Source organism: Elaeis guineensis, chromosome 12 (genome assembly GCF_000442705.2).
Source record: "Elaeis guineensis isolate ETL-2024a chromosome 12, EG11, whole genome shotgun sequence".
Lineage (NCBI taxonomy): Eukaryota > Viridiplantae > Streptophyta > Magnoliopsida > Arecales > Arecaceae > Elaeis > Elaeis guineensis.
In genome coordinates, this window is record NC_026004.2 from 4,914,910 (window position 1) to 4,929,438 (window position 14,529).

General features: G+C 37.6%; 1 protein-coding gene across 1 annotated transcript; it reads right to left on the minus strand.

Moving 5' to 3' along the window:
- Nucleotides 1-9,485: 9,485 nt before the first annotated feature.
- Nucleotides 9,486-14,226, minus strand: LOC105055637 (probable 2-oxoglutarate-dependent dioxygenase SLC1). The gene is made up of 4 exons (XM_010937535.3): nt 13,821-14,226; nt 13,454-13,701; nt 11,264-11,582; nt 9,486-10,042 (listed from the first exon to the last, which is right to left on the minus strand). The coding sequence occupies exons 1-4, from the start codon at nt 14,100-14,102 to the stop codon at nt 9,764-9,766; spliced, it is 1,128 nt and encodes a 375-aa protein (XP_010935837.1). The 5' UTR covers nt 14,103-14,226; the 3' UTR covers nt 9,486-9,763.
- Between the last annotated feature and the right edge of the window lie 303 nt (nt 14,227-14,529).

Consider the following 14,529-nt stretch of genomic DNA (forward strand, 5'->3'; position numbering starts at 1 on the left):
GCTTCTGAGTACTTCATAAGTGGACATGTTTTAGTAGGATTAGAATTTTTCTTTTACACCGACATCCTCAACATATAATTAATGTAGCATGGATCACGCTTAATACTATTGAGCTTTACCATTGGCTTAAATTAGAGCAATAGATTATGTTATTTGAGGATTTTATTTTAATTGTTATAAATTTTGTTTTGATCGATTAAGAATTGTTTGCAAGGATCTACAAAATGAGTAAATATTTGTTGCAACAGTAATACCATATCAAATTTATAATAAATCAATAAAAATATTTATATTTCACCAATTATTATGTACTTTATCGATTTTTACGATGATAGCTATACTATCCTATCAATTTTTAAATTTTAATTTATTTATTATAAATTTAACGTGGTATCGCCGTTGCTACAAAACCAACCACTTGATACCACTGGATATCAAAGACAAATCTTTATGCTTGCATGTCGTCAAAAATTGCACCAACCACTCAAAGCTTTTTGACTGTCGAATAAAGCCTGGAACCTTCTAAACTCAATAATTCTTTGTACAACTTAAAAAAGCCAAAAAAAAAAACATTCTGTTCCAATAATTTTAGACGGGTTTATATTTTGAAAAAATCAGTTTCGACATTCTCATCAGTAATGTTTAACGATTCAACTTTTCGAAAGGTGCATGTTGTATTTATTATATATTGTTACGTGAGATATAATAAAATAATCAGTATATGTTTATGTGCTAGTGAATATGGACTGCTTTATTGGGTGCAAAAGTGCAGGAGAAACTTATGGGAATCTTTTAATTAATTAAAGTAAAATGCTTGAATGAGAGGTGTCACATGCTCATGTGCTCAGCTTGAATTGGATCGGTTACTTTCCCTCCTTACTAATTTCTATCCTTTTTTGGTAACTTACTAATTTCCATCTCGGTACCGAACCTGATAAGCTAGTATGGAAGCTGAATTGAGATTTGTCTATAATTTCGCTGTACTGATTTCTCAATTCAAAAGGCTTTTTTTTTTTTTGGGTGATTTACTAATTTCTATCTCAGGACCGAACCTGATAAACTACTACAGAAGCTGAATTGAGATTTGTCTATAATTTTATTGTACTGATTTCTCAATTCAAAAGGTGTCGGTCAAATGGGACCTTGCAACTTTCATATGGAGAGTCAGCTCTATCAAAAATTAAATATTTTCATTGGCATTTTCTCATGAACAAATTCAGGATTTGTTTGGATATCGAGACATAAAATCCTATAAAATTTATGGATTGGACTAGCACAAATAAAAAAAATAATCTAAATTAGGCTCACATTTACAAATATCAGAAGTTTTAGAGTGAGCTAGTCCAAATCCCATAGGGAGAAAAAAAGACTTATTAAGGTCTTTTCTTCTTTCTATGAGATTCAGATCAGCCCACTCCAAAGATCTCTATATATTTGTGAATGTAAGTCTAATGTAGACTAATTTTTTTTATTGTACTAGTCTAATCCATGAATCCTATAAAATTTTAAGACCAAATAGATCCTCAAATACCGAGGTCTTTAGAGTGGATCAATCCGAATCCCACGGAGAAGAAAAGAAGACTTACAAATATTTTTTTTTTTTTTTCTCCCTATGAGATTCGTGCCACCCACCCCAAAGTTCTCTGTGTATTTGTGAATGCAAACTTGATCCAAACTGATTTTTTCTAATTGTGCTAGTCCAATCTATAAATTCTATAAAAGTTTGAGCTTGAATGTCCAAACGGATCCTCAATGGTAGAGATAACCTTTGCAAGAAACTTGGAAGATATTTGGGTGGCTGTGCTTTTTGTGATGAGCCCATGCAAACTGGAATCCCATGTCCATCTCCTCCTTTCATGTCTATCATTTTGGATGCCTTCTACTTCCACTTTGGGGTGCCCACTCGAGCTTCTTCATTTTTAAAAGACATGCACCCTGCCTTCTTTATATTATTGCAGCTATAATTTAGAGCTGTTGGAACGAGAGATGCTAGAACAATTCATGGCAAAAAAGTACTCACCTTCTACCATTGCCCTCAAAGGGATTTCTCTCCTTGATTAATGGTCTGTTCTCTGTGGTTGTAAAGAATTGCCAGGCTTTGGTAAAGTATGGGAAAAGATCAAAGGTGTCTGCTCGAGCTTGGGCTCAATTGAGGAGTAATCTTGGTCGATTCTTTGTTGCTGCAACCTGATTCCTGTTCTTTTTCAAATTATCAAGGTTACATCTGCTTCAAGTTCCTGGTGCGATCTGTTCGACCCTTTTTTAATTATGTAGTTTTCGGAGATAATTTATTTGCTCTGTTTCCGTTCGGCTACCATTCACATGCTAGTACCATGCACCTTCTTCAGTTCCTTTCCTGTTAACCTCTCCTGTGAATATCATTGCTTCTAACAGAATTGGGTGGATGTAGGTGGCCTAGCCATTCTTCAACATCCCCTTATTTCAAAGGAAAAAAAAAAAAAAATTTAAAACGTTCTATGAAGACTTACGTATGTTATGCATTGGATATATATTAGGTACTTGTATGAGGCTAAATAATCGGTACATTCTAACTAATTTTTTAAGATGACATCTTAAATTGTGACAAATGATATTAGAGCAAATATGGCCTGTAACCCATGTGGATTATGGGCACTGTAACACAGGCCCATTTGGTTTGATCAAAAATTGATCAAGATGTTTAATTTAGATTTATGGTACTTATGATCAGATTTAAATAGATATGGACCCTTAGCCTGTAAAGATGCTAGATTTCAACGAATGGGGCATATGATGATAAATACAAACATATCTTTAATCTCATATTAGTTATACAGTGGATATATATTAAGTAATTGTATAAGGTCAAAGAATCTAAATAATATTTTCTAATTAATTTTTAAAAATAAGATATTAGATTGTGACATAATCAATTATAATAACCGTAAGCTCCGTTCCAGGGCCGTCATACATTTTGAGTTTTGAGTGAGGCAATGCTTGGAAGTGGTGATGTAATTTTTCTTACCTAGTTCCAAGTATAGCTATATATAGTTTAGGTAGATATATTTGAGTTTGGATGAATAAATTTAGTCTTTATCCTCGACAAAGAATATTGTTGCGTCCAATCCCCTCGTCGTCTGATCGTCGGGAATGGACACCTGTAAAGAAAGTCCTCACTGACCGGAGATATCTCCGGCGGAGACCCTCCGATGCTTAAGTCAGAGAAGAGACTAGGCAACAGTAGAAAAAACCAAGGGCTCAGCTTGAGAAAGCTTAAGAGAGCTTGAGAAAGCTTACCAAAATTGTTTTCTTACCCCGTTTTATAGTAGAATGTGGTATGATCCCGCCATTAATGGTGCAGACAATTGGAGAGTTGTCAAATCGTAGTAGGTTGTTAGGTCATCAGAATTAATCCGTGTCTTTGACGGGATAATACTCCATGACGGTCGTACAGCATGTTCTTGGCAGGACAACAGCCCATAGCGGTTGTACGGCATTTGGATGGGCTGACCGACTATATGTCGGTATTTGGTTGTCGGGATGTCGGGTGATGACTCGAAAATACCGTCGGTTGATCTGATGCCTTGTGGAAGTCGGACGTCGGCCGCCACCCCCGACAGTGAGTCGGTGATATGGATTCGGCTGCTCGATCGGTTGGAAACAGTATTGATCTGTTTGGCCGATATACCTTCGATCGGATATTGTCGGCAGTCGTTGTCGGAGTTGTCTGTCCGTCCGGTGGATAAAATCGGACGTCGGTAGAACCGTTCCGAGAATAAATCAGCGTATAGGGGTCAGTCGGTATATCCTAACAAATATACTAGACCGTTTTAGCTTCTTTTCCTTGAGAACAGTCTGGGAGTGCAAACTGTTGGTAGAATTCGTCGTCTCAATCATCTGAGAAAGTACCTTCCAAGAAGGAATGCAAAACTTCCTCTTAATAGAATGACAGATGCAACAAGAAGACTATAACCCTCCTTACAAGAGAAATTTTTTGTCTCCCCTTTTGAATAGGAAAAAGTTTAGCCCTTCGGTGCAGTCCATCCATTTATTAGCCTGCACCTTCTCAACCAGAAAGCACAATAGCATTCTTTAACCGCATCGACTAGCAATCTTACCCACTACAATAGAGGGGGCACACAAAAGCTGGACCTCCCCTCGGTCCCCCATCTCTTCGCTCCTTTTTCTCGTGTGCCGTATTTATTAGAGGCATTCATAGCAGTGGTTCTTGCTTCCTCCCTGTTTCAGTCTTAAAAAATAAAAAATCTGGCAGAAGACATTTCCAACATATTTCTAAATTTATTAACGGAGTAATATGTACAAGTTGACGAAAGGACCAAGAGTTACAGAGGAGAAGCATGCACCAAGATAGTGCCAAATGGATCTAAATCCATGAAGCAGGCCCCAAACAACAAGGCCACGAGCACCACCAAGGAATGAAAAGAAGAAAAACAGAGTTCCAAGCAGAGCCTGTCAGCGACTTGATTTTAGCCCACAACTACTCATAATCGGCAACCCATTTTCCGGAGCACAACACCTTCCAATCTTGAAACAAGTGAAAGAAGTCAGCCTCCTCAAAAGCTTCAGTTGCAACTTGATGGTACCCTGTAGGCTTCTAGCAAAGCTGCATCTCAAAAATAGGTGGTTGACCGACTCGATAGCATCCCTGCATTATGTGCGAGCAGCACCAACCCTCCAACCTTTCTTCTTAGCAAGCAACTCCCAAATATGGATCCTATTCTGGGTAGCCAACCACGGAAACTCCTCGATTCTTTTCGGAGCAAGTATCTGCCACAATGCATTAGCGAAAGGACAAGTGAAACCACCAAAACTAAGGAATTTGTAGGAGTCCGCCGAAAACTATCCAGATTAAGTGAGCTTCCAAACCACTACATCCGCAATGTGAGAAGGCCTAATAGTAGCGAGCAAGAAGGTCAGAGCATTTAGTCGACACATCTGAACTTGGGTCAAAGGTTCATTAAGCGATATTTTCCACCAAAGATTACACGAGCTCCAAAATGCGGAGATCGGTTAATTCCTTTTCGAACAACAATCACACAAATCAGCAAAACATCCACAAAGAGGAATCACGTCGGTCTATGCAACCTGCCACAACTGGATGCTATTGTCCATCCCTATCTTGAAAGCCACACACTTCCAAAAGGCCGAAGAATTCATACACGCCTCCTTCCAGAGTGGGGAGAGGCCCTTGGTGCTCTTGTTGGATTTTATTTAAATTTTAAATAAAATAGGTTGTTAGATTTTATTTAAATTTTAAATAAAATATTTGGTGCTCACCACTATCTTCTAGTGCACATATCCGTTATCTTATGTGCCTAAAATTGAGGGATTAGGCTCGGATAAAATTTCTATAGTCGAACCGACTATAAAAAGAATTATGATCAGACATGCTTCGAAAATATCCATTAAAAGATGGGTGGCCATGCATGCGTTAAAATACTAAAAAAGATAAATACATAAATCTTAGGAGTATTTAAATAGTTCAGATAAACATGACATAACCATCTCTTTTTTAATGGATGTCCCAATATGTGCACGTGACAGACGACGATGGTCCGATTATAATTTCTTCCATGGTCAGCCGACTATAGAAATTTTATCCATTAGGCTTGGTGGTTTCAACTGGCTAAATTGTTGTAACTTACTTGATAAGAGGAATGTCTATAAAATAGATAAGGCAGAGGATCTCTGACTTGGACAATTTGATAATCCCTACAACCATCACTGTAAATTGCACCTAAGTTAGAAGGCATTCTGAGTTCTCTACTGATCAAGACACTGGTCTTGGAAGCGTGATTTTATGGCTGGAGGTTAGTTCCCTCATCTTGTTTTTTTGCTCTGTATCTTTGTGAACATGTGTTTGATACATTTGGTTTACATTTTGGTATCACAGTAGATTTTTGCCTCTGCCTATTTTTTATTAATTGTTTTATTGATGCTTCCATCATGGTAGTTCTGCTATACGATTGAAAGGCATTTTTTTTAATCTATTCTAAGATGTCTGATAACATGCTTTGCTGTGTGCTCTTCCTAATGGGTTCAAGAAACCTTTTAATGGCATGTTTGTATAGAGTGCATAGTAAGATGTGATTTTTATAGGGAATGTTACTTTCTTCAACATCATTATGTTGTTATAATTTGGTTGGAGTATGAAACTCAGCCTAAATTTATTTACGAAATAGAAGCAGTTTAGAAGTTAACAATTCTAAACCTGTTGAAGCTTTTTGGTCCATATTAGATAGAGAAAATTGGACCTTATAAGTTCGCACTGCAGTTTGTTATTAATGCACAGATCTGCTCAAGAATTATAAAGTCTTCCATGAATTAAATTTAGGTGTTTCAGTGCACATGGTAAATGATAAAGCCGTTGGGATCATTTTTTTGTGTTGTTCCTTACGTAACAACAGCTATATCTGCCATCCATGTATTATTTATGTCTCTAGAAAAGCATATGCTAGTTTGTTGGAAACTCTCTATTCCATTGTTGATTTGTATGTCTTTTCTCGATGTTGGTTATGGAGTACTACGAAATTGTATGGTCTGATTTGAGCAAGTTTTTCTCTTGTTCTCTTATCTAATTGTTGAGGTATGCACATTATAGGAATTTGATTTTTGATTAAATTATTTATATTGTATCCTTGTGCATAATTATATATTAATGATGGATGAGATATCATGTGACAAGCATAATTATAAGTGACAGAATAGTTAGTCCTTATGATACCCATTCAGATTGGATAAATATTGAACAATTAACTGTTAATGTACCGTAGAATGTCTTAGAAGATCTTATTGGGGAACAATCTCTTGAAGAGACAAATCTTATTGTGCAATAACCTTCACAAGAGGTTGAAGCTATAACATTGAGAAGATCAACTAGGACAAAGAAACAAACAACTTCTAGTGACTATGTGGTGTACTTATAAGAATATAACTATAAAGTTAGTACAAAGGATGACACTGAGACATTTTCACAAGCAATGAATAGCTGCAAGTCCAAATTGTGTATGATGCCATGAAAGATGAAATGAGCTCTATGGTGAGTAATCAAGTTTGGGACCTTATAGAGTTACCTGATGGAATTAAAGTCATTGGCTGTAAATGGATCTTTAAGAGCAAAAGGGATTCATTAGACAATATTGAGCGCTGCAAGGCAAGACTTATTCCTAAGGGGTTTACTCAAAAAGAAGGAATAGACTATCGAAAGACATTTTCACATATTTCGAAGAAAGATTCCTTTCGTATCATATAGTATTTGTTGCCTATTTTGATATAAAATTACACCAAATAGACGTGAAAATGACCTTCCTCAATGGTGATCTTGAGGAAGAGGTTTATATGAAACAATCTAAAAGATTTATTTCAGATACCGGTGACCATTTAGTTTATAAGCTTAAAAAATCTATTTACAGGCTAAAACAGGCCTCTCATTAGTGGTACTTGAAGTTTCATAATATTATCTCTTCATTTAATTTCGTTGAAAACATTATAGATCATTGTATATACCAAGGTTAGTGGGAGTAAAATTATCTTTTTGATTTTATATGTGGATGATATTCTGCTTGCAACTAATGACATGGGGTTGTTACATGAGATGAAATAATTTTTATCTCGAAACTTTGATATGAAAGATATGGGTGAGGCATCTTATGTTATTGGCATAAAGATTCATCGAGACAAATCGCAAGGTATCTTGGGTTTGTCTCAAAAAGCCTATATCAATAAGGTTCTCGAGAGATCCAGATGAAAGATTGTTCACCCAATGTAGCACCTATTGTGAAAGGTGACAAGTTCACTTTGAGCCAATGCCCAAGAAATGATCTTGAGAAAAAATAGATGGAAAACATTCATTATGCTTCAGCAATTTAAAGCCCAATGTATGTTCAGATTTGTACAAGATCGGATAATTGTATTTGCAATAGAAATATTGGGCAGATATCAAAGTAATCCTGGTTTAAACGTAGCATTGGAAAGCTGCAAAGAAGATTATGAGGTATCTTCAAGGTGCCAAAGATTTCATGCTTACATATAGATGGACCGACAACTTGGCAGTTATTGGATATTCAGATTCAGATTTGGCTGGTTGTGTTGACTCTCATAAGTCAACGTCAGGATATAACTTTATGTTTATTAGTGGAGCTATATCTTGGAGAAGTGTAAAGTAGTCACTGGTTGCTAACTCTATCATGAAAGCCAAATTTGTTTCTTATTTTAAGGCAACCTCATAGGGTATTTGGTTGAAAATTTTCATTTTCGGACTTCAAATTATTGATTCAATCTCTAAGCTATTGAGGATTTACTGTGACAATTCGACTGCTATGTTCTTGGCTAAGAATAATAAAAGTACAAGCCGAAGCAAACACATCGACATAAAGTACTTAACCATCAAAGAGCATATCAAATCAAATGAAGTGCTTAGTGAACGCATTAACACTAAACAAATGATTGCAGATCCTTTAACTAAAGGTGTGCCATCCAAGTTGTTTAAGAATCATGTAGCCCATATGGGACTTAGTTCAGATTTATCATTTGCTGTTTGATTTATGGTGTTGTATTTACATGACACATGTTTGTAATGAAACTCTAGTTCTTGGTTTGTCTTTTCTTTTAGTTGTATACATTTATGTTTGGGAATGACAAACATCATTATATTGATAAGGACCCAAATGAGCATTTAAGGCTTGTTCATAAAGTTGAAATGCCACATTTGAGTTTTTCAAAGGTAAATTGCATTGTAATACATGGAAGGTCATACTTAGTTGATCAAAGGACTTACTGCCATGATTCATGTAGTTTATCTTTGTTTGAGCCTAAGGTTGTGGATCATAGATATGTGTGCATATAAAGTAAATTGTGTTCAGGCCAAATGAGAGAATGTTGAATTTTATTTAAATTTTAAATAAAATATTTAGTTGTTAGATTTTATTTCAATTTTAAATAAAATATTTGGTTCTCACCACTATCTGCTATAACACATATCCGTTATCTCATGTGCCTAAAATTAAGGGATTAGGCTTAGTAGTTCCAACCGGCTAAGTTGTTGTAACTTCCTTAATAAAAGGAAGGTCTATAAAATAGATAAGGCAAAAGATCCCCGATTAGGGCAATTTGATAATTTCTATAACTATCACTGTAAATTGCACCTAAGTTAGAAGGCATTCTAAGTTCTCTACTGATCAAAGCACTGGTCTTGGAAGCACAACTCTATGACTGGTGGTTAGTTCTCTCATCTTGTTTTTCTACTATGTATCTCTGTGAACATGTGTTTGGTGCATTTGGTTTACAGCTCTTCCTTAACCTCATTCCGAATCTTCTTCTTGAGTAATAACCTCTAGTCACCTATTGCCACCAACAATTAGATGACCCTTGCAGAAATTCCCAAGCCCTTGTCTTCTGCCAGATTTGACATGAAATCTATTCCCAATGGTCCGGATCTTTGCAACACAAACTACACAGCTGGAAACCACAACACTTCGTTGAACAAATTTTAAAAATCAGCAACCGTTGTCTAATATCGATCCCTCATGTTGATATTATAGCATATACATACAAAAATTGCACTGAACCTAGGTAAAACCAGGGTTCTCGAGGACTTTCCTTCCTTTATTGTCTCTGCAAACCTTATCAACTAGAATAGGAGGCAGAATTATATAAGAGAACATGAGATGGTAGGGCTGATTTGAATCCCCACCAGCCCATTTTATACTGAGTGGACTTCCTAGTTTTTCAAACTACTACAAGTTGCCATCACTTGGCACAAAAGTCAGCTGCATTGACTTTTGGCCTGCTCCATTCCCTGGGTCAATTTCCTGGTCTCGAGAAAGTTCTTGTGCTTGGTCTCAAAGGAGGACATGTAGTCGAGGAAATCAGCGAAGTTTGTGTCCTTGTACATCCTTGGGTTCTCCTCGTTGACCAGCTCAGGTGAAGGGCTTACCATCCTCTCGGGCGGCAGGCTGTGGAGAGATGCGATCGAGATCCGAGACTTTGAGGAGTTCACAAGCACTCGGTGCAGCACACTCTTGTACCTTCCATTGCTGAATATCTGAATCAGAAGATATACATAGAAACCATGAACTTAATTTGTCTTCAGTCTTAAAAACAAGCAAGGGATCCAAAAAGAAACAAGCCAGGGAAGAGAAGTGCCTCGTCTTGAGTTTAAGCCAAGACAAGGTCCAAAGGCAAACACTAGTCTCTTGGAAATTTCTATAATGATCGTCTTGGCTCAATACTGAACAGACTTAAATCTTGTGTGCACCACCACAGACTACGAAAAACAAATAAGTTGTTCGATGACCGAGTGTTCCTAGGATTACCCCAAGGGACCATGCCATCACTTGATGAAAAGGTTGATCTAGTCTTCAAAATCTTTCTATGCATGTATGCGAGATTATAAATGTATAACCTCCTTATTGCAAGCATTAGACTTTAAGGTGGTGTTTGAGGATATCCTCCTAAATTCTTGCTAAACATCGATCCAAGGAACTAGGGCTGATACCATGGCGGGGATATCCTCTGCCACAGTATCCTACCTTGGTATAAGTCTATTCAATCAAAATGGCGAACCTATCTCATGTAATAAGCTTGTTCCTATTCCTTCAATTATCATTTTGTCCTTATTCCCTCTAGGAAGACTATTTGGTTTTTGCAATAAAGTGCAAACCATCGCAAATTCAATGCACCTAAGCACCTTGGATGCAGCGTACTCTATCCACCTATTCTCTGTACTAATTTCTCAACCAAATAGTAAAACACTTACTAGTCCGTGAAGAAGACCTGTTCCTTCAATAATGCAAGAGATATTCCTACCCCCCAAAAAAAAGAAAATGCAAGAGATATTCCTCCTACTTATCATGAAATCAAACACCACCAAAAGAAGTAAACAGGACCATAATTACATCATATTTAATCAAGCATACGAAGGTCATGATCACAGTGAGAGTAGTCGGCACTATTATTATGTTATGTCGAATCGGAAGTCGGCACTATAATTATGTTATGTCGAATCGGAAGTCCGAAGGTCATGACTATATTAACTTTTTATAGGGGTTGAAAGACCAAAATTTTATAGATGTATTATATATTTTCTGCTCAAAGAGCCTATCACAGAAACCATTCATTTTCATGAAAACAACATGCAATTAAATAGTTTATGTCATGCTTACGTGACTCTTAAATATAATTCACGTATTAACTAACACCTACCATACGTATATGCAGATACTATTGCTTAGAAAGCATTAAAAAAAAAAAATCCATTACCAACCTCAAGATGATCACCAATGTTTATGACAAGGGAGTTGGGGACCGGCTCCACGGTGACCCATTCTCCCCCACACTGGACCTGGAGGCCCTCTACATCATCTTGGAGGAGGATGGTGAGGAAACCATAGTCGGAGTGGGGCGGCATTCCAAGCGTAAGATTGGGCTCAGGACAGACCGGATAGCAGTTTACAACCATCAGGTGTGATCCGTTGTCGAAATCTCGGACAATGCTGGTGTCTACACCCAAGGATTCAAGGATGGCCCCCATGAGGACTAGGAACAAGGATTTGGTTTGCATGGCGTATGACGTGGCCTCTTCCCTGCAAGATCAAAAGTTCAAAAGGATAATAAAAAAATAGCTATTATTGGAGTATAATTAGAGAATAATTAAATGGTGGTCCTAAGTTCACTGTTGCATGGCAAGGGACGCGCGACGTTGGAATCCACAAGCCTAATCCTCACGTGGTTCGAAGTAGGCATGCCAGAGCTAGGAAGGACAGAATCTACAGGGTGTTGCGTAAACCTTTTTATAAATGAAGTGTGGTCCAAGTTTTTTTTTTTTTTTTTTAAGAAAAAAAAAGGAGGAGGAACAAGTAAGCAGGAAAATTATTCTCGAAGCATTCATACAAACCACCCATTTTTCCTCAGCCTCGAGTAAGAAATTGTGATATAATACTTTGAACAAAGTAAACTAAAGGAATAACAGACTGGAGGAATATCTTGCAATGAAGGGATGTGGCACCCTTGATAGGCTAAAGTGGGTGAGGTCACGGTTCCCTTTAGATAACGGAAAATGCCTTATGGCCTCACAAACGAGACTTAGAAATATATACAGTCAGTCCACTCTCTGTTAGGTTGGATGATGTCATGTTATAGGGTTTGAAGTGCCTTTCGAGGCTCGTTTTATGGGTGTCCAAAGCACCGCCCTTCGTGACCATACCCATTGACGCCATATCACCGCAGGAATTTTTTGCTGAAATTTATACAATAAAAATCTGCCGCATACTCAAACCATATCAACTTTCTATAGCCGAAATTTTGTCAGCCATTATTATGAATATAACTATCTGTCAAATAGAAGAACAACATGACAAGCGAAAGGTCAAAAAAAAAAAATCCATGCAATTGGAATATAATTTTGTTTAATTTTTTTTTTTTTTTATCTTTTCTGTAATGGTCAGGAAATCTTTTGGATAAGAGATTTATTGAAGCATCATTTGTCTATTCATGTGCTTGTCGCACTTATTCTCATTTTTTCTTAAATTAGATTTGCAACTTGCAATCTGACATATAGGCTTCATGCTATCAGCAGCAGATAAGGTTTGTTGGTGGTGGTTTTGCGGATGGCTATTGAACGACTTCTGGCAACTTCTATAAGAAAGATGTGAAGCAGGATGTCCTGTTTTTGAGCATTTGTGGTGATATTGCATAATTATTAGGATATCTAACAACTTCCAACCAGAGCCAACCCTTCCATACCTATGCGTCATAAGTGGTGAGCCCATCCGGGTCCCACTGTTCCAATTCGTCAACTCTTCTAGCATATTGTGGGGGAATATCTTAGTATTTGTGGTGGAGCAGACAACATCATTAAAAGTGCCAGTGGTATTTTTGTGGCTGCAGATAATGTTAGGATCCATGACATGATTGTTCCGTAACGGAATTGCATGTAGTACAGGGAGAATTATTTTATACTATTTAAATATTATAGATGATCAATTAATATTTATTTCAAAAGAGATTTTTAGATGGTTATTAGATGACTTTCTAATCCATTGGATATTGAAATCAGACTTCACCGTCTGAAACTTATATTGCTGGAGATTGTTACATTTATTATTCTCATTTGAGATTTTTCTGATATATAGAGAAGTCAATATTGTAGCTGACTAGATAGCATCTTATGTGGTAAATCACATAATTTCAATATTATTGGACTTTAAGACATATCTTCCGGTTTTATTGTTAAATATTTTATTTGCTGACTTCTATGGATGTATTTACGCTCATTTAGGTTAATTTATCCGAGTTAACCACCCCTTCTCCAAATAAATAAATAAAGAGCCAGCTGCTGTGCAACCCATACAACAATATATGGTGTATGCTTAACTCCAGCACACTGCACGGTTAGGACTTTCAGGAAGCTATATATATATATATATATGTAGAGAGAGAGAAGTTGAGGCCTGACCTCAAGTCCATGGGAGAGGAGGGCCAGTATGGTAGAACGGTCTCCAGGGGGTGGCAGCTTAGCTTTAAAAAGTCCCTCCAACAGAACACTCCATCCGTCGTCTGGTTGAAGCTGGTCCCATGCCTCACCGGACTCCTTATGTCGGTGGACATATACTTTGCTTTCTCCTCCAAGGGCAACTCGAAGAACCTCCTCCCCACATCGGTCATTCTCCTCGTAGCATTGCAAGGAATGTTGTGGTTCACAACCTAGTCGACATGCATATAAAAACCCAAACTAAATTACTAATTAATTGCCAAGTACTTATTATCCTCTGAATAAACGCACCTTCTTAAAGGAAGAAAATATATGGAGCCATGACAACTACCTGAAAGAAGCCATACTCTTCACAAGCTTTCGCTAGGGAATTGAGAACTTGGGACCGGTCGGATGTATGCAAGCGAGCAAGGTCGATGACTGGCAGCTTAAGGTTGAGACTGGAGGTCCTCCTTTCTTCTACCATCACTTGGGGCCGTTCCGAGACCGGAAAGATGTACTTGCTTGGGATTTTTGTGATGCCACTCTCACAAAGGTGTCTTACTCCCTTCATGTAGTTGCTCTCTAGGGACTTCTCTTCCTTCTTGCCTTCCATCACTGGGTTCATTACCATTATCTTTGATAGATATATAGAGAGAGAAGAAAGCTGAGGGATATGAGAAAGAAACAACAGCTTAGTCTACTAGAGAGAGAAGAAATGATGTGGGTGAGGAGATGGGGAAGAAGTGGTGAGGAGGAGAGGTATATATAGGTGGAGGAGAGAAGAGGGAAGCTAGTGGAAACCGGCGTCGGATTTCGGGAACCCAGGGATGGTTTCCGTGGTGCCGTGAATCCGTTGACGAAGGTTTTGGTCAGACGACGAGGCCGGCCCCCACGCGATGACTTCGGATTGCCGAGCGGAAGATCTCCTGTTTGGTACCAAACAGCTTTCAGCCCTTTCATTCGATCACGAGGCCGCCACCTGGTTTCTTTCCTAAAACTTTATCCGTACGAAGTTGGTTGCTAGGTATATAATATCCGAAAAAATAATTTTAATATCT